This window comes from Piliocolobus tephrosceles, chromosome 11, assembly GCF_002776525.5.
Source record: "Piliocolobus tephrosceles isolate RC106 chromosome 11, ASM277652v3, whole genome shotgun sequence".
NCBI lineage: Eukaryota > Metazoa > Chordata > Mammalia > Primates > Cercopithecidae > Piliocolobus > Piliocolobus tephrosceles.
Genome location: NC_045444.1, coordinates 57,036,724 through 57,063,660, shown reverse-complemented (window position 1 = coordinate 57,063,660; position 26,937 = coordinate 57,036,724). Strand labels below are relative to the sequence as shown.

General features: G+C 38.2%; 1 protein-coding gene across 2 annotated transcripts in view; it reads left to right on the top strand.

Annotated features, from left to right (window-relative positions):
- TLK1 (tousled like kinase 1) overlaps nucleotides 1–26,937 on the top strand; it is a 172,587-nt gene that overhangs the window by 16,845 nt on the left and 128,805 nt on the right. The window contains exons 2-3 of one of the 2 annotated variants that reach the window (XM_023185933.3): nucleotides 24,953–25,071; nucleotides 25,429–25,498. In XM_023185933.3, the coding sequence (XP_023041701.1) occupies nucleotides 24,962–25,071; nucleotides 25,429–25,498 (180 nt within the window). In that variant the 5' untranslated portion in view covers nucleotides 24,953–24,961. The remainder of the gene's footprint in view (nucleotides 1–24,952; nucleotides 25,072–25,428; nucleotides 25,499–26,937) is intronic. The other variant, XM_023185932.3, reaches the window with a different exon arrangement.

The window sequence follows — 26,937 nt, the reverse complement described above, 5'->3', positions numbered from 1 at the left end:
AATGTTTTAGCTTTCGAAACAGACTTTTAGAGTTGCTTACAGTATAACGTACCCTTTATGCCTTTGGAAAATTTCATCTTATATATTGTAGTTACTGTTTCAATTTGTTAATTGAGTTATTTAGTCAAAAAATATGAATGTCTTTAGGGATGTTACTGTATTGTACGAGTTGTAACTTTAGAGTGCCACTAGCAACACATACATATGAACCAGTTTAATGGAAACGTTATTGCTCTCATGGTAGTTTTAGGAAGTCTTTGGCTTGTTAAGTAGGGATGGTATTACATGTTATTTTACTTACTACATATATTTGATTATCAGGAGATTAAGCAGTTTTCCACATCTTTATTACTGTTTCTATTGATGACTTGTTTTAAAAATTAAAACAATCTTAAATCTCATCTTGGACTTGTTACTCCTGCTCATTACTGCCAAAGCTTACTATAGTATTTACTAACTACAACGACTGTGATTGTTTTTATGTTAAGATTACTTAAGTTTCTTTGGACTAATTTTCTTCTCTAGCTTGAGAAAAAAATGATTGGAATTTTTCAGAGGGGTTACATTATTTCATACTGTCCTCCAAATGCAGGCATCTGAAATTTGAAGATTTGCAGTAAGGATCAATTTATAGTAGTTATCTACGCTCTATTTGCTATTATAAAGCCAAAATAAATATATTAATTATGTCGTTTTAAGTATATTAGTATTTAACAAATTCTATTTTTCCTTAAATTTTATGTTAATAAGTTAACTGGCTGAAACAAACATACATGGCCAGTTAGAACACTGTCTAAAACTTCTTGATATAAGCAAGCATTTTAGTTGTCTTTGAAAGCTCACACAATAAATTACAACCTCTATGTCTACCCCCTTGAGCTTGCTTTTAAGAAAGTGATAAAAGTGATGCAAACTTTTTATTATCATTAGTTCTCAATAATTTTATTGTATAATTTAACTTGTATAGGATGCCTTTTCTAAATTTGTATGAAGTAAAAATAACTTTCAGTCCGGTTATTTGAGAAGACAAAGCTGTATAACTGAATAGTGGTATAAATCCTATGTTTATTAAGAGTGCCCGAAGAGCTTAATAACTAATGAAAGTTTATCTTTTTTTTTTTTTTTGGAGACAGAGTCTCACTCTGTCACCTAGGCTGTAGTGCAGTGGCGTGATCTCGGCTCACTGCAACCTTCACCTCCTGGGTTCAAGCAATTCTCCTGCCTCAGCCTCCCGAGTAGCTGGGACTACAGGCACACGCTGCCACACCCGCCTTATTTTTTGTATTTTAGTAGAGACGGGGTTTCATTGTGTTGCCCAGGTTGGTCGCAAACTCCTGAGCTCAGGCAGTCCACCCGCCTTAGCCTCCCAAAGTGTTAGGATTACAGGCTTGAGCCACTGCGCCTGGCTGAAAGTTTGTCTTAAAACTGAGGCTTACTTCAGATACTGAAGCTATTAAACATAAAACATGTGTGCATGTGCCTGGGTGTCTATGTAGATGGCTTGGGGGTAGAACTAAAATCGAAAGCCACAGAAAAGACTATGGCTTTTTATTTTAAAAAAAAATCACTTCATTGAATCAACATTTTAATTTGTTGATACTCTTTTTTGAATTTACTTCATTTTATTTCTGCTCTGCATCTAATTCCTTATTTTAGGATAAGATATACAGCATGAGTCAGCAAATTTTTTTTTTTTTTTTTTTGAGACAGGCGCTCACTCTGTCACCCAGCCTGGAGTACAGTGGCATGATCTCAGCTCATTGCAGCCTTGACCTGCAAGGCTTAAGCAATCCTGTCACCTCGCCTGGCTAATTTTTGTATTTTTTGTAGAGATGGGTTTCACCATGTTAGACTGTTTTTGAATTCCTGAGCTCAAGAAATCCACCAGTCTTGGCTTCCCAAAGTGCCGGGATTACAAGTGTGAGCTACCACACCTGTCCTAAACTGTTTTTAAAAGAATTGTCACAACTATGACAACTCCTTGTGTTTGTGTGGTAAAGTGCAGCCATAGACAATATGCTAACAAGTGAAATGGCTGTGTTCATTAAAACCTTACTATGGACACTGATATTTGAATTTCGTATTGATTTTACTAATTGCAAAGTAGTCTTCTTTTGATTTTTTTACCTTCTGATATTTAACAGGGTAGTCACTGCTGCCCATCCCTGTATAAAGTAACTTCCCTTGAGGAAGTTCAACCCTTCTAGTTACCCAGCTATCCAGGTAGCTTTTGAAAGTTTTGAATTAAAGAGCAGATGTTTCTCTGACTTTTCATAGATCAAGAAAAGTCAGGGATGAAAATTGTTAGCTCTGTACATATGCAAACATCTTAGCCATTTTTTGTTTTCAAAATTGTAATCGTGGTTAAAAAACACAAGACATAAAATTTACCATCTTAGCCTTTTCTTTTCCTGCCCTGTCCTGTCCTGTCCTTTTTTGAGACAGGGTCTCCCTCTGTCACCCAGGCTGGAGTGCAGTGGTGCAGCCTCCACCTCTCGGGTTCACTTGCCTCAGCCTCTGGAGAAGTTTGGATTACAGGCATGTGCCACCATGCCTGCCTACATCTTAGCCATTTCTAAGTCAGTAGTGTTTAAACTTGGGTCCCATCCCCCAGATACCTCATTATGTACACGCAAATATAAAAAAAAAATCAGAAGTCTAAAACATGTTGCTCCCAGGCATTTTGGGTAAAGGCTACTCAACCTGTATTCATCATTGTTCATAGTTAGACATTATGAACTATCAGTGTCTAAGCCAGAAAACAACCATTCCCGTTTCTTTTTTTAAAAAAAGCTTATTTTATTTTATTTTAATTTAGATAGGGTCTCACTCTGTCTCCCAGGCTGAAGTGCAGTGGTGCCGTCTCAGCGCACTACAACCTCTGCCTCCTGGGTTCAGGCGGTTCTCGTGCCTCAGCCTTCCGAATAGCTGGGATTACAGGCACCCACCACCACGCCTGGCTAATTTTTTGTATTTTTAGTAGAGACAGGGTTTCCCCATGTTGGCCAGGCTGGTCTGGAACTCCTGACCTCAAGTGATCCACTTACCTCGGCCTCCCAAAGTGCTGAGATTACAGACATGAGCCTGCGCCTGAATTCAGTCTGTCACCAAATCTTGTTTTTTGTCTCTTAGATATTTTTCTGATCTGTCACTGCTCTAGTTTAGGCTCCTGTTTTCTCTTAACCTGGATGGCTGCCTAACATGTCTCCATGTATCCCCTCTGGAATCTACTGTTAGGCAAAAAAGCAGAAGCTATAGTACTTCACAAGTAACTGTGTTTAATTTTCAACTTGGCTAAAGTAGCTCAGCTTGTATCCCTTTTATTTTTATTATTATATAGTTTTACATATTGAGCTCTGAGAAATTATAGTTCCTTGGTTTTTAAATAAGATCTGTAAGAGGAGTTTAATCCATATTTAGTGTTAATCTTCACACCAGTAAGTTAGACATTTATTCTCATTTTACAAATAAAGAAATGGTTCCTGAGAGTTAACTGTGTGGTGGAGTTGAGATTTTGATTTAGTGTTTTGTTTTGTTTTTTGAGACAGTGTCTCACTTTGTTCCCTAGGCTGGAATGCAGTGGTGTGTTCATAGCTCACTGCAGCCTTGATCTCTGGGCTCAAGCGATCCTCCCGCCTCAATCTCTCCAGTAGTTGTTGGGATCACCACACCCAGCTAATTTTTTGATGTTTTGTTGAGATGAGGTCTTACTATGTGGCTCAAGCTGATCTTGAACTAGGAAGCCGTAGCACCTGGGCCATCAGTATTAAACACAAAAGTTTAAGTGTTCCTTTTAGGCTTTTAATTATCTTAGAAAACAGCTATTTGTAAAGAAATTGAAGTAACTTTTACTAAAATACCACTACGCTGTATTATTAGAGTACTAACATTAACATGCAATGAACTTATACAAATACGTAAGTTTATAATTTATCTGAAACTTGTGTTGGGGTGGGTAAATGTAACTTTATGAGTTTCTGGATATATGACTACTGTTGATATGGTTTAGCTGTGTCCCCATCCAAATCTCATCTTGAATGGTTGTTCCCATAATCTCCATGTTTTGTGGCAGGGACCCGGTGGGAAGTGACTGCATCATGGGGGCACTTTCCCGCATGCCGGGTCTCCTCCCGATAGTGAGTTCTCACAAGATGTAATGGTTTTATAAATGTGTGGCATTTCTCCTGCTTGCACTCATTCTCTCTCCTGCTGCCCTATGAAGAGGTGCCTTTGGCCATGATTTTAAGTTTCCTGAGGCTTGCTCAGTCACGAAGAACTGTGAGTCAATTAAACCTCTTTTCTTTATAATTACCCAGTCTCAGATATTTCTTCATAGCAGTGTGAGAACGGACTAATACAATGGTAAAGAAAACTAAACCCAAACTGAGAAGTGGATGGATGGAGATTTTATGTAAGATCTTTCATTTAGCAATATGTCAACTAGGGATAAATATATCACCTGATGAACTTTCAGGATTTTGTACAAATTTTTGTAATTGTATATGTAAAAGCATCTTTGAATGCCAGGGGCTACCAGTGTATAAAATGTAATCTCAATTGTTGAACAAAAAAAGAAAAAAAAAAAAAAGATATGTGGAAAAAAAGACTGGAAGAAAATAAGCCAAAATGTTGACATTGGTTATCTTTGGGTAGTAGGACTATGAGTGGGATTTTTTTGGCTCTAATTTTTTGCATTTTTCCATTTTTCTTTACCATACGTTCATGACTAAGGGTAAAAAGGAAAAGAAGTGAAATTGCTTCTTTCCTGACAGTTTTTTAGGAAAATAGCCTTTTGTTCATAAGGCAAATAAATTGTCTTGGGGAAGAAATATGAAGTCAGAAATATTATAATTGAAAGAAGTCTTGGTATAAGTCAGTATTTTTAAGTGACTGTTTGCTGGAAAACTGTGATGTTAATCTGAGGCCAACCAGGCATATAACTTTAGGACTTTGCATCTGCCACTCTGTTTTGGCAACTTTTAGAGTAATACAAAAAAGACATGAGAATGATGTGACCCACAATTTATTTGAATCACTAAATACTGACCAAAAATGGGAGTTACAGTAATTTGTGAGGACACTAGGAAATCTGATTGTGTTATAAGCCATTTTGGTCATTGAGTATTAGGTTGAACCACATGAACCTATTTTATAGATTAAAAATGGTTGAGTGTAACTTCCTATGATTTAACCTGTTAAAAATAGTACTTTTTCATTCTTCAAATTTGATTTACTTAGCTTGTATTATGTATGTATAATATATATAATATGTATATATGTATATATAATATGTATATACATATATATAGATTGATACAGATCTGTATATATATAGACACAGATATAGGTATCTTATCTAAATTTATAGGTTGGTATGTCCATTAAGGTTGCAGATAAAAGAAATTATTATTAGAATCTTAAAATTTTGATTTTGGGGTGATTTGGTCATTGGAAATATGTCTTTCTAGAGGACTATTATGACCTTAATGTGGATTATGTGCTAATTTATGTATCTGGATCCCAAAGTTGGCATTCCCTGGAGTCTGATAGCACATTAGAGTTGGGAGTGATGGTTAAAGATTGTTTTAATTTTCATCAAGCAAGATAACTTGTGTTAAACACGTCTACGTGGACATGTAGAGCAGGTAGGAGCCCTTTTCCACGTAGGCTACCCTGTTTTATTGGAAATCTGGTGGATAAAATTTAATTTTTTTCTTCCTTATTTGAAGGTTTAGGCTAGGCGAGTAGAAAGTGAGTAAATTGGAATGCCAATATGTTCCTTCTGTTGCTTTCTCTTCTTATGTAGTTTACTTTGCATGAATTTTTGGTCAAGTTGCTTATTTTTCTGGGACTTAGTAAGTAAAAATCATTTAGGCTGTATGGTCCGGGAACCTGCCAAAACTTTACATGTATTATCTCATTGAACTCACCTTGTGAATTAACCCTGTGTCCTGCCTGTGAACAACACTGTAATGGACATAGTTATTACCAAGATTTTTTCCCCCCCAAGACAGAGTCTTGCTCTGTTTCCCAGGTTGGAGTGCAGTGATGCGATCTCGGCTCACTGCAACCTCCCTCTCCTGGGTTCTCAGCCTCCTGAGTAGCTGAGACTACAGGCACATGCCACCACGCCCAGCTAATTTTTCTATTTCTAGTGGAGATGGGGTTTCCCCATGTTGGCCAGGCTGATCTTGAACCCCTGACCTTGTGATCTGCCCGCCTCAGTCTCCCATAGTGCTGGGATTACAGGCATGATCCACTGTATCCAGCCATTATTACCAAGATTTTATAATAACAGGGTCACTATGTGGCAAAGCTGGGATTTGAACTTAGGCAGTCTGGCCACAGAGCCCATGTTCTTAATGTTACAGCTGGCTATATTGTTACAATAAATGTCCACAGAAATCCATTTTAGGAATCTTACAAGGATACAGTAAAGATGATGATGATGAAATAATAGATTGAAATCACTGCATGAATATTTAGAATATTTAGAATTTTACCCATGTATGTTATGTTATGTTATGTTATTTTAGTAACCTATCTATAGCCCAGACTGGAGTGTGGTGGTGGCGTCTCACAGCTCACTGCAGCCTCTACCTCCTGAGCTCAAGTGATCTTCCCACCTCAGCCTGGGACTAGAGGTGCGGACCACCATGCCCAGATAATTCTTTAAATTTTTTATAGAGATGGGGTCTCTTCAGGTTGCCCAGACTGGTCTCGAACTCCTGGGCACAAAGGACCTGCCTGCCTTGGCCTTCAAAGTGCTGGGATTACAGGTATGAGACACCACTCCTGGCCCCTTGTTGATTTTCATTCATTGTTTTCAGTTGTGCTTTAATATGTAGCTAGTATTCAACTTGGACTTCTTACAAAAAGTACTTGCAGCCTCCTTTCTGGTCAGAGATTTACTTACCTGCTGTAGAGGGACTTTAAGAAAGAAAAACTGTTCTGTGGCCCTTCCTTCACCCTATATTTTTGGGATAGAAGAATAGGCCGAGAAGGAGTACTGTGGAGCAGTAAATCATCCCTGTCCTTTTTAAGGTTCATAACAATTGGTTACCTTTCAGGAGTGGGATTTTAGGAGACAAGGAAGTATTGGGACTTTTTACTTTTATATTTTTGTATTTATTTCAGCAAGCACCTATTACTTAGTAATGGGGGAAAGGCATGAAACCAAAAAAGAGTCTTGAGTACTTAGGTTAGAGACAAGATACCAGTTTACTTTCTGGTAGTGAGGAGAGGGTAATCGCCAGCTCAAGTTTTATCAGATTCCTATTTTGGAGTTTTCTTAGAGAACATTCCTTCTTACCGCAGGATCAAGTACATGCTCTTTTTTTCTCTGTGTCTTTGTCTGTCTCTGACAGGGACACGTGCACACACACATACACACATACCCATACTCTTCCTCTGGACCCTTCTTTTGGGACAGAGATGCTTAACTGAGTGGATGTAAACTGTAACAAAAGGCAGTATCACTTAACCTTTCAGTGTGTCAATTTCTCTGTTTTTAAAATCAGGACTATATGTTAATGTAGAAAGCAGTCTAGTATAAAATACATCTATATGTGAGTATGTGTGTATACATTTGTATGTATGTGTGTGTATATATACACACACACTTATGTGTATGTACAGTGTGAGAGAGATTGATTTTAAAAATAGCAGATTGCTACAACTTTGAGGCTAGAGGAAGAGGAACTTGGTTAGTTGTGTTACTGCTATATTAGCCTAAAGAAATTAGGCATGGAGGTGTATGTGATCCTATTGTACTTACCGGGAACTTCTAACCCCAGGAAGAAAGCTGGAAGGGGACTTACTACATTATGTATGCTAATATTTATTGAGCACTTATATTTTAGCAAACATGTATGTTCACATTTATTGAATGCTTTCTAAGTGACAGATTTAATTCAAAACCATATAAACTTATTTTACTTTAACAACTCTATAAGGAATGTACTTTATAATCTCTATTTTCTATATAAAGAAGCTAAAATAGAGCTTAAAGAACTTGACCAAACTTTACACAGCTTATCGACCTATGTATGTTTTTGATGAAAGAAAAATTAGTTATCAGAGATTATTTTTTATTAGTAAGAGTAAAATTGAAATTTAAATTGTTTTCATGTTTTAAGGTCATGGCAGTAGAGAGAAGCAGAAATCCTATGCTTTACCTCTGATGTAAGCATTGCTCTTATTATGAAGTTACACTAGAGCTGCAATAGAAGAATACAATATACCTTAATCGTATACTACACTATGTCCAACTCTCAGGAAAGCAATAGAAAAATTACAAAACTTAAAAATGGAATATCTCATAACAGCATAATTTCTTCATAAAAATGAAAATGAGTCTTATGTAAATTATTTGGTCTCAGAGTATTTGAATTATTTGCTGTAAGGGTTGCAACAAAAGTGTTTAAAAAGACCAAGTATATTAAAAAGATTAGGTGAAGCATTACTCTGACTTGGAATGATTCTAGATGAGACCTGTCTTCTCTACCACAGGCTTATATAATTGAACATGTAGACCTAGATTCAGGGACCTGGCTTTCTATACTTACTGTTGTCAGACATTTGGGTGAAATCTTTGGGAAGTGTATGTGTTTATATGTGTATGTGCAATACATATGTATCTATATATGTAGATAGATGGATAGGTAATGTGACTCAGAAACAAATAGTTTAGTGAATAAAGTATAAAACAGACCCATGTTTATAGGAATGTGATAACCAGAGAGATATTTTAAATCAGTGGGAAATGAGAAATTGAGACATTTTCCTTTGGAAAAAATTCTAGATGTATTATATATCTGTATATAATTCTAAATGGATTAATGTTCTAAATGTTAATATCTCAAATCATTAGAAAAAATGTAGGAAATGTGTTTATTGAATTCATGTGACAGAGGGGTTAGAAAAAGAAATTGGGCTGTTTTTGTGATAGCGCATTTAACGAACATGTTCATTTAAATGCCAAAAAATTAGAGTATTTGATTTTAAAGTAGGGAATCAAACTGTGGAATAAACAATGGAATGTAGTATAGCCAACAAAAATTATAGCTAAGTTATTTAAATATGTGATACAAAATATTGTCAGTGAAAATAGGTATGTTCTATTTGTTAACCATGTTAAAATGGATGTTTCAAGACAAGATTCAGAAGTAATTCCAGTGTTATACAATATAGACTTCTTGAATTCTTTTTCTTTCTTTTTTTTTTTTTTTTTTTGAGATGGAGTCTCACTCTGTTGCCCAGGCTGGAGTGCAGTGACAAGATCTCAACTCACTGCAACCTCCACCCTCCGGGTTCAAGTGATTCTCATGCCTTAGCCTCCTGAGTAGCTGGGATCACAGGTGCGCACCACCATGCCCGGCTAATTTTTGTATTTTTTAGTAGAATTGGGATTTCACCATGTTCACCAGGCTGGTCTTGATCTCCTGACCTCAGGTGATCCGCTCACCTCAGCCTCCCAAAGTGCTGGGATTACAGGTGTGAGCCACTGTGCCCAGCCCAGACTTTTGAATTCTTTTGCTTCCTATACTTTCGAGTGCATTAAAAAAACTAATGAAAAGGAATTATTTAAGTGGAATATTTTATTTTGGAGAAATAATTTATCATAGTGTTTATTTTTAATAAAAGAACCTCTGCCTTATCTAGTATAATATGGAAAGTATTAATAGAAGAAAAGCTTTAACTGTTCTATATAAATCAGCTTATCAGGTATAATATGAAAAGTAGCAGTTAAAATCTGGAATGAATTAAAATACTTTTAGACTTCAGGAAGTTTTAAATTTAAAACTAAGGTGATGCATGGCTCAGCAGCAATTAAATCTACTATTAGAAGGCTTGTAGTGAAAAAACTCTTTTTTACCTTTTTGGTAACCGGTATTAACCTTTTAAAAACCTGCGTTCTAGGCATTTGATTTTGTTATGACTGTCGTCAAGCAAGATGAAGACTTAAGGCAACTAAAAAATTATATAATGAAAAAATGATTCCTTGTCATAAATACAGGTGATATAACTATCATATAAAGTGATGTTGACTAACCAGAACTAGTAATATGTTCTAATATATCACTCTTGAATCCTTGGGAGCATATACTTCTACAGTAACCAACATTTATTGAGTTTATAGGTGTGTGTGTGAAAGACACAGAGAGAGAGAGAAAACATGTTTATTAAAATGAAGCATGACAAACTAATGGGTCAGGTTGTGTTCTTTGTGTTCCCTAAAATTTTTCTTCATTATATTGAATGTGGTTGATCTCTAATTTGGGTAGTGACATCCCTTGTTATATGTTTTATGTGATATTTTGGATTTTACATTTGTAAATTTTGGGAAACAGTTTAGTAAGAAGAGTAGCATAATTAAGACAGGTGGTTGTGCTTTGAAATGGGATAGTCTTTAAGAATGGTATGATCTTTATATTGGCTTTTGTAATTTCTTCTTTTTCAAAAGTATAAACATTTACTGTAATAAAGAATTTGATAGATTATAGTGAAATTAGTTTTTTTCCCAGAAAATTTCTCTCTTGAGGACAGAATTTTTGGTTAAGGGTCAAAAATGACAGTTTGAGTCCATAAAAAATGGAGATCTTTGAAATGTGCTTTCTAGAACAGAAGTAAACAAACTACCTATTTTTACATGACTAAAAACATCAGAAAAAATAATTTTTTCAGGTGATGGGTGCACCAGAATCTCAGAAATCACCATTAAAGAACTTATTCATGTAACCAGTCACTACTTGTTCCCCCAAAACCTACTGAAATAAAAAATAAGTAATTCTTTGTGACATGTGAAATTTGAATTTCATTGTCTATTCATTTAAATAAAGTCTTATTGGAACACAGCTGGTTTTGCTTTATAATGGCAGAGCTGAGGAGTTTTGACAGAAACTATATGGCATTCTCATTACTTCAAGCTGCTGTTTGGTGTACCACAAATTTCAGTGCTGCCATTATCACTTGACAGTGTTTTGAGTGCCACATCTGTGACCAGATTGGAATTTTTTATTTTATTTATTTATTTATTACCACTGTGTATCCATCTTGTCAAAACAAGGAAAGAAAAGAAAAATACAGACTTTGAGTGGCATGCTTTTAAGGCACATTGGAATGTGGGTTATTTTGTTACTGAATTTAATAGCAAAACATTGCTCTTATTATGAAGTTACACTAGAGCTGCAATAGAAGAATACAATATACCTTAATCGTATACTACACTATGTCCAACTCTCAGGAAAGCAATAGAAAAATTACAAAACTTAAAAATGGAATATCTCATAACAGCATAATTTCTTCATAAAAATGAAAATGAGGCTACCTCCAAAAAAAGTTTCCAAGTGGCTTGTTTGCCAAGCAAGGAAAGCCATTTACTAATGTTGAGTTAATTAAATTGTATTTTATTGAAGCAGTCAAAAAAAATTACATCCATAGAAAATAAACTTATTTTAGGCTGTTAGCTTTTTGGCAAGAACAGTTGATTTAAGAGTTGAGGACATTTGAAGCAACATCACTAGTCAATTAAAAAACAAGGCAAATGATTTGGAGTGGTTTTTCTTGGCTCTTGATGAGCCAGCAGATGTTATTGATACAATTCAGTTGTTCTTTATTCAAGGAGTCAGTGCCAAGTTTGAAGTGGCAGAAAAGTTGGCCTCTGAATAGTCTGTGCAGAACAACTACAGGCAAGAATATTTTCAAAGCTGAGAAAACACTAAGTACAATCTGAAGTGGAATCTGCTAGGATGTGCCGCAACTGATGGTGATAAAATACATATGGAGCAGAGAAAGGCTTAGTTGGACTAGTTTACAAAGCTTGTAAAACTGAGGAGTTCATAGTTTATGGTTATTTGTTGTTATTCATTGGCAGATACTTTGCAGAAAATATTTCCATCTATCCATGTGTGTTACTGAATCAGTATTGTCAACTGTGAAGTCAGTTTGCTCTTTTGGACTTAACTAGCATCAGCTGCATGAATTTTTGTTAGAGGATGAATATCCTGACTGACTTAGAAATGGTAAAGTATTTTTTTCGCAATTGTTTGAGCTAAAGGGTGAGATTGAAATTTTTTTGAGCAAAGGGAACTGCCCTCAACTGCTGTTAAATACTAATTAACTTTGGAAATTAGCTTTTTCTGAAGATTGGGTAATGTTTTTAAAATGAATTTAACCTAAGATTTCAAGGCAAAATAGTGCTTATATGTGAAAGACTGTGGTAAAGTCATTTCAGTGGCAACTGATATTCAAATCCCAAGTAATTTCAGGCTGCTTTATATACTTCTCAAGCCGTCAAAGAAGTTAGATCGTCATTCCCACATGAATATGAGTGGATGCATTTTCTAGTCTCAAACTATAGTTCCCACAGCATTTTTCAGAAGTTGACACACATGCACAGAAAGTTCCATATTTCAAAAATTTGTTTAATTTTGCAGTGGAGAAACTTTCTACTTAACCTTCAGTTGGAAGTAATCAGCACTGTGATGACATACTGAAAAGCAAATATCAGATGAAGAACCAGTAGATAACTGCCTTTCCAATAATGAATGTGCTCAATTAAAATCATGATTGTGGGTTAATATCAATATTTGGCAATATCTGTTTCTGTTAAAAGAATTTTCAAAGACAAATACATACAATCTCATTACGGATCAATTTTTTTTTTTTTTTTAAAGAAAAAGTGCTCTCATTCTGCACCCAGGCCGGAGTACAGTGGCACAATCATGACTCACTGCAAGCCTGTAACTCCCAGGCCCAAGTGCTTCTCCTACCACAGCCTTCTGAGTAGCTGGGACCATAGGTGCATACCACCACACCTTAGGTTTTATTTTTTTTTATGTTTGTATAGACAGGGTCTCCCTATGTTGCCCAGGCTGGTCTTGAACTCTTGGGCTCAAACAATCCACCTGTCTTGGTCTCCCAAAGTGTTGTGATTACAGACGTGAGCCACTGCGTTTAGCCTATAGATCAATATTAACAGATGAGGCCAGGCGTCGTGGCTCATGCCTGTAATCCCAGCACTTTAGAAGGCACAGGTGGGCTGATCACTTGAGATTAGGAGTTCAAAAACAGCCTGGCCAACATGGTGAAACCCCGTTTCTACTAAAAAAAAAAAAAAAATACGAAAATTAGCCAGGTGTAGTGGCATGTATCTGTAATCCCAGCAATTTGGGAGGCTGAGGTGGGAGAATCTCTTCAACCCGGGAGGCGGAAGTTGCAGTGAGCCTAGATGGTGCCACTGCACTCCAGGCTGGGCAACAGAGCAAGACTCCGTCTCAAAACAAAATTTAACAGATGAGTATTTGTAATAGATTTTGATGATAGGAAACTCCAGTTAAGTGAGGTTATTTGTTGAGGTGCTGTCTTCTCAAAAAGAATTTCCTTCTTTTCATTAGCAGACTTTTATTTAAAAAAAAAATTGTGTGTGTGTGTGTGTGTGTGTGTGTATTTATTTATTTATTTATTTTGTCATACATGGTCTTCTCTTGTCACCCAGGCTGGAGTGAAGTTGTGTGATCTCGGCTCACTGAAACCTCTACCTCCTAGGTTCAAGTGATTCTTGTGCTTCAACCTCCTAAGTAAATAGGATTACAGGCACCCACCACCACGCCCGGCTAATTTTTGTATTTTTAGTAGAGATGGGTTTTTACCATGTTGGCCAGGCTGATCTTGAACTCCTGACCTCAAGTGATCCGCCCTCAGCCTCCCAATGTGGTGGGATTATAGCTGTGAACCACTGCACCTGGCCTATTTTTTTTTTTTCTCAGTTTTTATTTTTTTATTTTTATTTTTTTTCAATGATGATTGTGCTTTTAATCTGTGTTGCCTTTTTTTTTTTTTTTTTTTTATTATACTTTAAGTTCTAGGGTGCATATGCATAACGTGCAGGGTTGTTACATATGTATACTTGTGCCATGTTGGTGTGCTGCACCCATCAACTCGTCAGCACCCATCAATTCATCATTTATATCAGGTATAACTCCCCAATGCAATCCCTCCCCCGTCCCCCCTCCCCATGATAGGCCCCAGTGTGTGACGTTCCCCTTCCCGGGTCCAAGTGAACTCATTGTTCAGTTCCCACCTATGAGTGAGAACATGCGGTGTTTGGTTTTCTCTTCTTGTGATAGTTTGCTAAGAATGATGGTTTCCAGCTGCATCCATGTCCCTACAAAGGACGCAAACTCATCCTTTTTTATGGCTGCATAGTATTCCATGGTGTATATGTGCCACATTTTCTTAATCCAGTCTGTCACTGATGGACATTTGGGTTGATTCCAAGTCTTTGCTATTGTGAATAGTGCCGCAATAAACATACGTGTGCATGTGTCTTTGTAGTAGCATAATTTATAATCCTTTGGGTATATACCCAGTAGTGGGATGGCTGGGTCATATGGTACATCTAGTTCTAGATCCTTGAGGAATTGCCATACTGTTTTCCATAATGGTTGAACTAGTTTACAATCCCACCAACAGTGTAAAAGTGTTCCTATTTCTCCACATCCTCTCCAACACCTGTTGTTTCCTGGTTTTTTTAATGATTGCCATTCTAACTGGTGTGAGATGGTATCTCATTGTGGTTTTGATTTGCATTTCTCTGATGGCCAGTGGTGATGAGCATTTTTTCATGTGTCTGTTGGCTGTATGAATGTCTTCTTTTGAGAAATGTCTGTTCATATCCTTTGCCCACTTTTTGATGGGGTTGTTTGTTTTTTTCTTGTATATTTGTTTGAGTTCTTTGTAGATTCTGGAAATTAGCCCTTTGTCAGATGAGTAGATTGCAAAAATTTTCTCCCATTCTGTAGGTTGCCTGTTCACTCTGATGGTAGTTTCTTTTGCTGTGCAGAAGCTCTTTAGTTTAATTAGATCCCATTTGTCAATTTTGGCTTTTGCTGCCGTTGCTTTTGGTGTTTTAGACATGAAGTCCTTGCCCATGCCTATATCCTGAATGGTACTACCTAGATTTTCTTCTAGGGTTTTTATGGTAATAGGTCTAACATTTAAGTCTCTAATCCATCTTGAATTAATCTTCGTATAAGGATTAAGGAAAGGATCCAGTTTCAGCTTTCTACTTATGGCTAGCCAATTTTCCCAGCACCATTTATTAAATAGGGAATCCTTTCCCCATTTCTTGTTTCTTTCAGGTTTGTCAAAGATCAGATGGCTGTAGATGTGTGGTATTATTTCTGAGGACTCTGTTCTGTTCCATTGGTCTATATCTCTGTTTTGGTACCAGTACCATGCTGTTTTGGTTACTGTAGCCTTGTAGTATTGTTTGAAGTCAGGTAGCGTGACGCCTCCAGCTTTGTTCTTTTGACTTAGGATTGTCTTGGCAATGCGGGCTCTTTTTTGGTTCCATATGAACTTCAAAGCCGTTTTTTCCAATTCTGTGAAGAAACTCATTGGTAGCTTGATGGGGATGGCATTGAATCTATAAATAACCTTGGGCAGTATGGCCATTTTCACGATATTGATTCTTCCTATCCATGAGCATGGTATGTTCTTCCATTTGTTTGTGTCCTCTTTTATTTCACTGAGCCGTGGTTTGTAGTTCTCCTTGAAGAGGTCCTGTACATCCCTTGTAAGTTGGATTCCTAGGTATTTTATTCTCTTTGAAGCAATTGTGAATGGAAGTTCATTCCTGATTTGGCTCTCTGCTTGTCTGTTACTGGTGTATAAGAATGCTTGTGATTTTTGCACATTAATTTTGTATCCTGAGACTTTGCTGAAGTTGCTTATCAGCTTAAGAAGATTTTGGGCTGAGACAATGGGGTTTTCTAAATATACAGTCATGTCATCTGCAAACAGGGACAATTTGACTTCTTCTTTTCCTAACTGAATACCCTTGATTTCTTTCTCTTGCCTGATTGCCCTAGCCAGAACTTCCAACACTATGTTGAATAGGAGTGGTGAGAGAGGGCATCCCTGTCTTGTGCCAGTTTTCAAAGGGAATTTTTCCAGTTTTTGCCCATTCAGTATGATATTGGCTGTGGGTTTGTCATAAATAGCTCTTATTATTTTGAGGTACGTTCCATCAATACCGAATTTGTTGAGCAATTTTAGCATGAAGGGCTGTTGAATTTTGTCAAAAGCCTTTTCTGCATCTATTGAGATAATCATGTGGTTCTTGTCTTTGGTTCTGTTTATATGCTGGATTACGTTGATTGATTTGCGAATGTTGAACCAGCCTTGCATCCCAGGGATGAAGCCCACTTGATCATGGTGGATAAGCTTTTTGATGTGCTGCTGAATCCGGTTTGCCAGTATTTTATTGAGGATTTTTGCGTCGATATTCATCAGGGAGATTGGTCTAAAATTCTCTTTTTTTGTTGTGTCTCTGCCAGGCTTTGGTATCAGGATGATGTTGGCCTCATAAAATGAGTTAGGGAGGATTCCCTCTTTTTCTATTGATTGGAATAGTTTCAGAAGGAATGGTACCAGCTCCTCCTTGTACCTCTGGTAGAATTCAGCTGTGAATCCATCTGGTCCTGGGCTTTTTTTGGTGGGTAGGCTATTAATTGTTGCCTCAATTTCAGAGCCTGCTATTGGTCTATTCAGGGATTCAACTTCTTCCTGGTTTAGTCTTGGAAGAGTGTAAGTGTCCAGGAAATTATCCGTTTCTTCTAGATTTTCTAGTTGATTTGCGTAGAGGTGTTTATCGTATTCTCTGATGGTAGTTTGTATTTCTGTGGGGTCGGTGGTGATATCCCCTTTATCATTTTTTATTGCGTCTATTTGATTCCTCTCTCTTTTCTTCTTTATTAGTCTTGCTAGCAGTCTGTCAATTTTGTTGATCTTTTCAAAAAACCAACTCCTGGATTCATTGATTTTTTGGAGGGTTTTTTGTGTCTCTATCTCCTTCAGTTCTGCTCTGATCTTAGTTATTTCTTGCCTTCTGCTAGCTTTTGAATGTGTTTGCTCTTGCCTCTCTAGTTCTTTTAATTGTGATGTTAGAGTGTCAATTTTAGATCTTTCCAGCTTTCTCTTGTGGGCATTTAGTGCTATAAATTTCCCTCTACACACTGCTTTAAATGTGTCCCAGAGATTCTGGTATGTTGTATCTTTGTTCTCATTGGTTTCAAAGAACATCTTTATTTCTGCTTTCATTTCGTTATGTACCCAGTAGTCATTCAGGAGCAGGTTGTTCAGTTTCCATGTAGTTGAGCGGTTTTGATTGAGTTTCTTAGTCCTGAGTTCTAGTTTGATTGCACTGTGGTCTGAGAGACAGTTTGATATAATTTCTATTCTTTTACATTTGCTGAGGAGTGCTTTACTTCCAATTATGTGGTCAATTTTGGAATAAGTGCGATGTGGTGCTGAGAAGAATGTACATTCTGTTGACTTGGGGTGGAGAGTTCTATAGATGTCTATTAGGTCCGCTTGGTGCAGAGATGAGTTCCATTCCTGGATATCCTTGTTAACTTTCTGTCTCGTTGATCTGTCTAATGTTGACAGTGGAGTGTTGAAGTCTCCCATTATTATTGTATGGGAGTCTAAGTCTCTTTCTAAGTCTCTAAGGACTTGCTTTATGAATTTGGGTGCTCCTGTATTGGGTGCATATATATTAGGATAGTTAGCTCTTCCTGTTGAATTGATCCCTTTACCATTATGTAATGGCCTTCTTTGTCTCTTTTGATCTTTGATGGTTTAAAGTCTGTTTTATCAGAGACTAGGATTGCAACCCCTGCTTTTTTTGGTTCTCCATTTGCTTGGTAGATCTTCCTCCATCCCTTTATTTTGAGCCTATGTATGTCTCTGCATGTGAGATGGGTCTCCTGAATACAGCAGACTGATGGGTCTTGACTCTTTATCCAGTTTGCCAGTGTGTGTCTTTTAATTGGAGCATTTAGTCCATTAACATTTAAGGTTAATATTGTTATGTGTGAACTTGATCCTGCCATTAGGATATTAACTGGTTATTTTGCTTGTTAGTTGATGCAGTTTCTTCCTAGCCTCAATCATCTTTACATTTTGGCATGTTTTTGCGATGGCTGGTACTGGTTGTTCCTTTCCATGTTTAGGGCTTCCTTCAGGGTCTCTTGTAAGGCAGGCCTGGTGGTGACAAAATCTCTAAGCATTTGCTTATCTGTAAAGGATTTTATTTCTCCTTCACTGATGAAACTTAGTTTGGCTGGATATGAAATTCTGGGTTTAAAATTCTTTTCTTTAAGAACGTTGAATATTGGCCCCCACTCTCTTCTGGCTTGTAGAGTTTCTGCCGAGAGTTCTGCTGTCAGTCTGATGGGCTTCCCTTTGTGGGTAACCCGACCTTTCTCTCTGGCTGCCCTTAAGATTTTTTCCTTCATTTCAACTTTGGTGAATCTGGCAATTATGTGTCTTGGAGTTGCTCTTCTGGAGGAGTATCTTTGTGGCGTTCTCTGTATTTCCTGAATTTGAATGTTGGCCTGCCCTGCTAGGTTGGGGAAGTTCTCCTGGATGATATCCTGAAGAGTGTTTTCCAATTTGGTTCCATTTTCCCCCTCACTTTCAGGCACCCCAATCAGATGTAGATTTGGTCTTTTTACATAATCCCATACTTCTTGCAGGCTTTGTTCATTTCTTTTTCTTCTTTTTTCTTTTGGTTTCTCTTCTCGCTTCATTTCATTCATTTGATCCTCCATCGCTGATACTCTTTCTTCCAGTTGATCGAGTCGGTTACTGAAGCTTGTGCATTTGTCACGTATTTCTCGTGACATGGTTTTCATCTCTGTCATTTCGTTTATGACCTTCTCTGCATTAATTAGTCTAGCTGTCAATTCTTCCACTCTTTTTTCAAGATTTTTAGTTTCTTTGCGCTGGGTACGTAATTCCTCCTTTAGCTCTGAGAGGTTTGATGGACTGAAGCCTTCTTCTCTCATCTCATCAAAATCATTCTCTGACCAGCTTTGATCCGTTGCTGGCGATGGGCTGTGCTCCTTTGCAGGAGGAGATGCGCTCTTATTTTTTGAATTTCCAGCTTTTCTGCCCTGCTTTTTCCCCATCTTTGTGGTTTTATCTGTCTCTGGTCTTTGATGATGGTGACGTACTGATGGGGTTTTGATATAGGTGTCCTTCCTGTTTGATAGTTTTCCTTCTGACAGTCAGGACCCTCAGCTATAGGTCTGTTGGAGATTGCTTGAGGTCCAGTCCAGACCCTGTTTGCCTGGGTATCAGCAGCAGAGGTTGCAGAAGATAGAATATTGCTGAACAGCGAGTGCACCTGTCTGATTCTTGCTTTGGAAGCTTCCTCTCAGGGGTGTACTCCACCCTGTGAGGTGTGGGGTGTCAGACTGCCCCTAGTGGGGGATGTCTCCCAGTTAGGCTACTCAGGGGTCAGGGACCCACTTGAGCAGGCAGCCTGCCCCTTCTCAGATCTCAGCCTCCCTGTTGGGAGATCCACTGCTCTCTTCAAAGCTGTCAGACAGAGTCGTTCGCGTCTGCACAGGCCTCTGCTGCTTCCCCTGTTATTTTTTAGTTGTGCCCTGTCCCCAGAGGCGGAGTCTACAGAGACAGGCAGGTTTCCTTGAGCTGCTGTGAGCTCCACCCAGTTCGAGCTTCCCAGCGGCTTTGTTTACCTACTTAAGCCTCAGCGATGGCGGGCGCCCCTCCCCCAGCCTCCCTGCTGCCTTGCGGTTAGATTGCCGCAGACTGCTGTGTTAGCAAGGAGGGAGGCTCCGTGGGCATGGGACCCTCCCGGCCAGGGGTGGGATATATTCTCCTGGTGTGCCGGTGTGCTTACAGCGCAGTATTGGGGTGGGAGTTACCCAATTTTCCAGGTGTTGTGTGTCTCAGTTCCCCTGGCTAGGAAAAGGGACTCCCTTCCCCCTTGCGCTTCCCAGGTGAGGCGATGCCTCGCCCTGCTTCAGCTCTCGCTGGTCAGGCTGCAGCAGCTGACCAGCACTGATTGTCCGGCACTCCCGAGTGAGATGACCCCAGTACCTCAGTTGAAAATGCAGAAATCACCGGTCTTCTGTGTTGCTCGCGCTGGGAGATGGAGACTGGAGCTGTTCCTATTCGGCCATCTTGCTCCGCCCTCCCACCTGGCCTATATTATACTCATTATTGTATCTTAAATTTTGTCAATAAAAAGTTTGTAGAAATTGTTTCTGTATCCAGCCTGGGTGACAAGAGTGTCTCAAAAAAAAAAAAAAATTGTTTCTGTCTTGTTATGTAAGTATCTATATGATTTTGCCTATTGGCCTGCAAAGACTACAATATTTGTGACTGGGCCCTTTACAGAAGAAGTTACAGATCTGTGTTCTACAGAAGTACTTCTGAAACATGAATGTATATAGTAATTACTGGGGATCTTGTTAAGATGCAGATTCTGGTTTGGTTGGTTTCTGGAGGAACCCATGATTTTGCATTTCTTAATAAGCATCTTGATGATACAGTTGCTGCTGGCTCATGCACTGTAGGTTGAGTAGCAAGGCTCTACTGTTTAGGATTAGCATTTGCTGAGCACCTATTATGTGCCAGGAATCACACCGGGGCTCTTGCATATATTGCCTCTTTAAAATATCTTATTAGGGCCGGGCATGGTGGCTCATGCCTGTAATCCCAGCACTTTGGGAGGCTGAGGTGGGCAGATCACGAGGTCAAGAGATCGAGACCATTCTGGCCAACATGGTGAAACCCCATCTTTACTGAAAATACAAAAATCAGCTGGGCGTGGTGGTGCGCACCTGTAGTCCCAGCTGAGGCAGGAGAATCGCTTGAACCCAGGGGGCAGAGGTTGCAGTGAGCCGAGATTGCACCACTACATTCCAGCCTGGCAACAGAGTGAGACTCCGTCTAAAAAAGAAAAACAACAACAACAACAACAAACTAATTAGAAGGTGTTAAGAATTAAGGAAAGATTGTGCTTTTAAGAGTTTTTGGTTAGAAATGCATTGATGCTTGGGTACATAATTTCCTGTAATACCTCATGGAACAGGGTTGAGGTCCTAGAGGAAGCTATACATCTGAGAAAAACAATAGGAAACAAAATATATTATTATTTACTGATCCAGGTCAAAGCAGGGCCCGATGCCCTCATATTCCATGGTAAATTTCAGTGTGCCATCAACTAGTTATCAAGTCAAAGAGTAGGCATAGTATACAGCACATACATACTTTATAAATATTTTCTTCCAATCTGTTGTTTGCCTTTTCATTTTGTAACTATGTTCTTTTGAACTAGCACCATTTTAAATTTTTGACGAAGTCCAATTTATTGAATTAAGAACTTGTAATTATTATTTGAGACAGGTTCTTGCTGTGTCACCCAGCCTGGAGTGCAGTGGTGCAATCTTGGCTCACTGCAGCCTTGACCTCCTTAGCTCAAGCAATCCTCCCACCTCAGCTCCTTAGTGGCAACTACAGATGCGCACTGCCACACCCAGCTAATTTTTGTAGAGACAAGGTTTTGCCATGTTTCTCAGGCTGATCTTGAACTCCTGGACTCAAGTGATTCTCTTGCCTTGGCCTCCCAAAGTGCTGGGATTACAGGCTGGGTGCTACCATACCCAGCCTGTAATTATTTTTTTTTAATTGTGGCAAAATATAAAATTTATCATGTTAACTGTTTTTAAATGTAAAGTTCAGTGGTATTAAGTACGTTCACATTGTTGTGCGACCATCACCACTCTTCATCTGTAGAAATTTTCCGTCTTCCCCAGCTGAAACTCTGTACCCATTAAATACTAACTTCCCATTCCACCACACCCACCAGCCCCTGGCAACCACCTTTTGTGACTGACTTATTTTACTTAGCATAGTGTCTTCAGAGTTCTCCGTGTTGTAGCATGCCCCCACATTTTCTTCATTTTTCCGGCTGAATAATATTCCATTGTATGTAGATACTACATTTTGTTTATCCATTCATCTGTTGATAGCCACTTGGATTGCTTCTACCTTTAGGCTAATTTGAATAATGCTGCTGTAAACATGTGTGTACGAATACCTGTTTTAGCCATTGCTTTTGCTTGTATGGGTTATATACTCAGAAGTGAAATTGCCGGATCATATGATAATTCAGTGTTTCATTTTTTGAGGAACCGCTATACTGTTTTGCAGAGTGGCCGCACCATTTTAAGTTCTCAGCAGCAATGCACAAGGACTCCAATTTCTCCACATCCTAACTAGCACTTGTATATTTGGGTTTTAGTTTTTGATAACAGCCATCCTAATGGGTATGAAGTGGTATCTCACTGTGATTTTGATTTGCATTTCCCTCATGATTAATGTTGACCATCTTTTCATCTCCTTATTGGTCGTTTGCACACCTTCTTTGGAAAAATTTCTATTCCAGTCTTTTGTCCATTTTTTGGTTTGGTTTTTTGTTACTGAGTTGTAGAAGTTCTTTATATATTCTGAAATCAATCCTTTGTCAGATATGTAATTTTCAGATTTCCATTCTGAAATGGAAATGAGAGTGGGTTGCCATCTCACTCTGTTGATTATGCCTTCTAGGCGCAAAAGTTTTTAATTTTGATGAAGTCCAACTTACCCATTTTTCTTCCTTCCTTCCTTCCTTCCTTCCTTCCTTCCTTCCTTCCTTCCTTCCTTCCTTCCTCCCTCCCTCCCTCCCTCCCTCCCTCCTTCCTTCCTTCCGTGCAGTGGTGCGACCTTGGTTCACTGCGACCTTGGTTCACTGCAGCCTGTGCCTCCTGAGTTCAAGTGATTCTTGCCTCAGCCTCCTGAATAACTGAGATTACAGGCACACACCACCATGCTCGGCTAATTTTTTTGTATTTTTAGTAGAGACGGGGTTTCGCCATGTTGGCCAGGCTGGTCTTGAACTGCTGACCTCAAGTGATCTGCTGGCCTTGGCCTCCCAAAATGCTGGGATTTCAGGCATGAGCCTCTGCACTTGGCCCTATTTTTTCTTTAGTTGCCTGTGCTTTTGGTGTTAGATCAAAGAAACCAGTGCTAAAATGAATGCCACAAAGCTTTCTCCATATGTTTTCTTCTAAGAGTTAGAAAGTTTTAGGTCTTATATTCAGGCATTTGATCCATTTTGAGTTAATTTTTGTATATGGTTAAAGTAAGGATCCAACTCAGTTTGCTTGTGGATATCCAGTTTTCCCTGCACCATATTTTGAAAAAACTGATCTTTCCCCACTGAATGAATGGTGTTGGTGTTCTTACTGAAAATCATTTCACGTGAGGGTTTGTTTTCTGGTCTCCCTGTTTTATCCCATTGATCTATATATATATATGTATGTCTATCTTTATGCCAGTACCATATTCTTATTTTTTAAATATGATTTAATGTTTTCAAAATAGTCCTGTGCCAGGGAAGGATTGATAGTTTTTTATAAAGCAAAACTTCAGTAGATTGTTAAGTTTCATTGCCAAGCTTAAGACTTGACAGACCTGGCATGTAATAGGTGTTTGATTTGAGAATCATGTTTGAAGCCAAAGGAGGTCTGAAAAGAAAACAGAAGGCCATGGGGGATATTTGCAGTTAAGAGATAACAAGAAGGTGGTGGGGGGAACAGGTGTAGCTGAATTATGAAAACTAGAACTGTTTATGTTTTTACTTTGGTTTTTCCTCTCAATAAAGGAATAATGTATAGTTTCTGATGTAATAGCAAGAAGAGAAAAAATGGAAGCATTGATAATACTAAGGATGATATGGTTATAAACCAGTTTAAGGGAAGAATTAAATGATAGCACAATAAAATTGAAGCTATGGTAGACTTCTAAAAAGACATAAGTGAGGGCAGAAGGAGACAAGGAGTGAGCAGATGCCAGAGAGGTAGGGTACTTGTGAATACAAGATTTCTTGGATGTCAAGAAGAAATGAGGTCAAAAGCAAGTGTTAAAGGCTTTAGCTTTTTAGAGGGATTTACCTCTTTTTTTGAGCTAGAGGAAGTAGACAGGGGAAGGTGTATTTTCAGGTACAGGGATCCAAATAAGCGTGAAAGAGTGGCCACCATCCATCTAGTCCTTTGTCCAGGTGAGGATAAAAAGTAAGAAAGGCAATTTCAAAAGATAAGATCTATAGGAGTAGTTGTTAACCTTTAGGAGAGGAATGTCAGGATGTGTGGAAGGGGGCTCGTATAGTTCAAAAATGCTCCCCAAGTCATTCCGGATTCTGGCAATATCCTTACCTGCTCTCTTTGAGAGCCATTCATTTATGTCACTTCTAGGGTTTTTGTCAGAATTAGCAGACTTAGATAAAGTCATTTTTAAGAATTTGTTTGAACTTCATCTAGAATTTGGAGTGCTTTAGTCTGCGTAATAACAGTAACATCAGGGTGTTAAATTTTTCCCCTTAATTTTCAAGGTGGTTGTTTAATAATAAGTGTTACTTCAGTCATCTGTATGTATGATAAACGTGTCTGTGTTTCATTTACCTGATGGAAACCTAAAACTATCAACCATACAAAAAATCTTAAGGATTGTGACAATAATAAAACAGTTCTTTATAGTTTAAAATGTAGTTATATATAAGATATACATAAAATAATTAAGTGATAATGTCACATAGTTACAATTCTGGGTATGCTTAGAATAGGGAGGTTACATTAGAAGAGTAGTATTTTTTCAACTATGGACCCATGGTCCATTATTGGTTTATGAAATCAATTTAATTGCTATTTACTACTGTCACCCCACCCTTTTTTAAATGGACTGGAATAGACTAGAAAATAGTTGTTGTACAGGACACTTACTACTGCATTGCAGTAAGATTAGGTATTCTGTGAAACTTTTAAATATATGAATGTTTGTAACTGTGTATGAATTAGATGGAAAATACATTTCTTTCTGTGAGTTGCAGCCAAAAGTGTTGGAAATCCATTGTAGGATGTTTTGATAAGTTGATGTGTACATTTAAAAATAGTCTCTCAATTTCATCTGCTTGTAGCATTCCTAAATTTTTAACATCTTAACTAATCACATATATATATATTTGTGTGTGTAAGTATAAAGTATACACACATACATATATATATGTACATATGTATATTTTTTTTCTTAATAGGTGCAATGGATGAGCTTCATAGTCTGGATCCAAGAAGGCAAGAGTTATTGGAAGCTAGATTTACTGGAGTTGCAAGTGGGAGCACTGGGAGTACGGGCAGTTGCAGTGTTGGAGCTAAAGTGAGCAAAATTTTCATCTTTATTTGACAGTCTTTCTTTGTATTAAATGGTCTAAAATAGTATGTAAAGGATTCCTACATATGTGCTTAACAGCAAATGTAACTTTTATAATGTATAGAATAAGATCAGTGTTCATAAACCTGTTTTGAATATAGTATACCATATTTCAGGGGCATTAGGCATTATAATACAGCATAATATGTTTCAGGGATAAAAAGGAGTTCGGTAGATTGTACTGCCGGTCTCCCACTGTGTACTTTCTTACCCTGCCTGCCCTTATTATCCATGGTCCTATCTGTACATCTAATCTACTGTTTCTAATTGCTGCATAAGACTTTAATAGCGTATATCTTTTAGGCCAGGAGTCCTCAACCCTGGGCCAAGGACCAGTACTAGTCCTGTTAGGAACCTGGCCGCACAACAGGAGGTGAGTGGCAGGAGAATGAGCAGTACTGCCTGAGCTCCACCTCCTGTTAGATTTGGCGGTGTTAGGTTCTCATGGGAGCATGAACTCTATTGTGAATTGCGCACATCCGAGGGATCCAGGTTGTGCACTCCTTATGAGAATCTAATGCCTGATCTGAGGTGGAATAGTTTCATCTCTAAACCATTCCCCACCCCACCCCTACGCCCCCATTTTTCATGGAAAAATTGTCTTCCACGAAACTGATCCTGGGTGCCAAAAAGGTTCGGTATCTTTGTGTTCAGCCTTTCAGTAATAGACCCAGATTGTCTACCTCAAACTGTGATGAGTTTTCATGTACTTGGGCTCTTACGGACCTTTGTGACCATTTATTTAGGATGCATTCCCAAGAGCACAATTGCTAGATCATAGGGTATGTATAGACTAAAACTGGATAAATACAAGGATGCTGTTCAGAACAGTTGTATTAATCTGCATTTTCAGTGGAGTGCATGAGTATTTCTGTATTTCCATATCGCAGAAACACTTGACACCATCCACATTCTTTATAAAATATCTTTTTGTTTTACTTGTACCATCAATTATTTTGATAATTTTTTCTTCTTCTTCTTTTCTTTTCTTTTTTTTTGAGGGAGTCTCACTCTGTCACCTAGGCTGGAGTGCAGTGGCACGATGTCGTCTCACTGCAACCTCCACCTCCCAGGTTCAAGTGATTCTCCTGCCTCAGCCTCCCAAGTAGCTGGGATTACAGGTGCCCACCACCACGCCTAGCTAATTTTTAGTAGAGACGGGGTTTCACCATGCTGGCCAGGCTGGTCTTGAACTCCTGACCTCAGGTGATCCCCACCCACCTCGGCCTCCCAAAGTGCTGGACTTACAGGCGTGAGCCACCACGCTCGGCCTATTTTGAGTATGTCTTTGTATGCTTGTTAACTTGTTGGGAGTCTTAGAAATTATTTTAATTCTTTGTCTGTTTTTATATTAGTATTACTTTCTTTTTTGAACTGATTTTCCCATGTTCCATGTATATTCTACATGTTGATTTCTTGTTGACTTCATGCATCATAAGTAACTTCTCTCACTTTGTCATATGTCTCTTACTTTGTTCATGGTCTCTGTTGAACTGGAGTTGTGTGAATTCATAGCATATTGAACTTTCTAAATTTGTTATCATCAGTCTCACCAGTTTTTTGCCTTACGGTTTGTACCTCAGAAGTTTTGACTAACCCTTGGTATTTAACAAAAATAAGCATCACCATTAACCATTTGGGTCAAATGGACCTTTTTGTATTTTTATATTTATAAGTTATTTTACTACTAATTTATAGACACAGGAATAAAAGTATTATGAAAAACAGCTTTATTAGATATTTTAATAAGAATTACATTGCACACCTCTTTGTATCAAGTAAATTTTGGCTCACAAACATAAAAGATGAAAG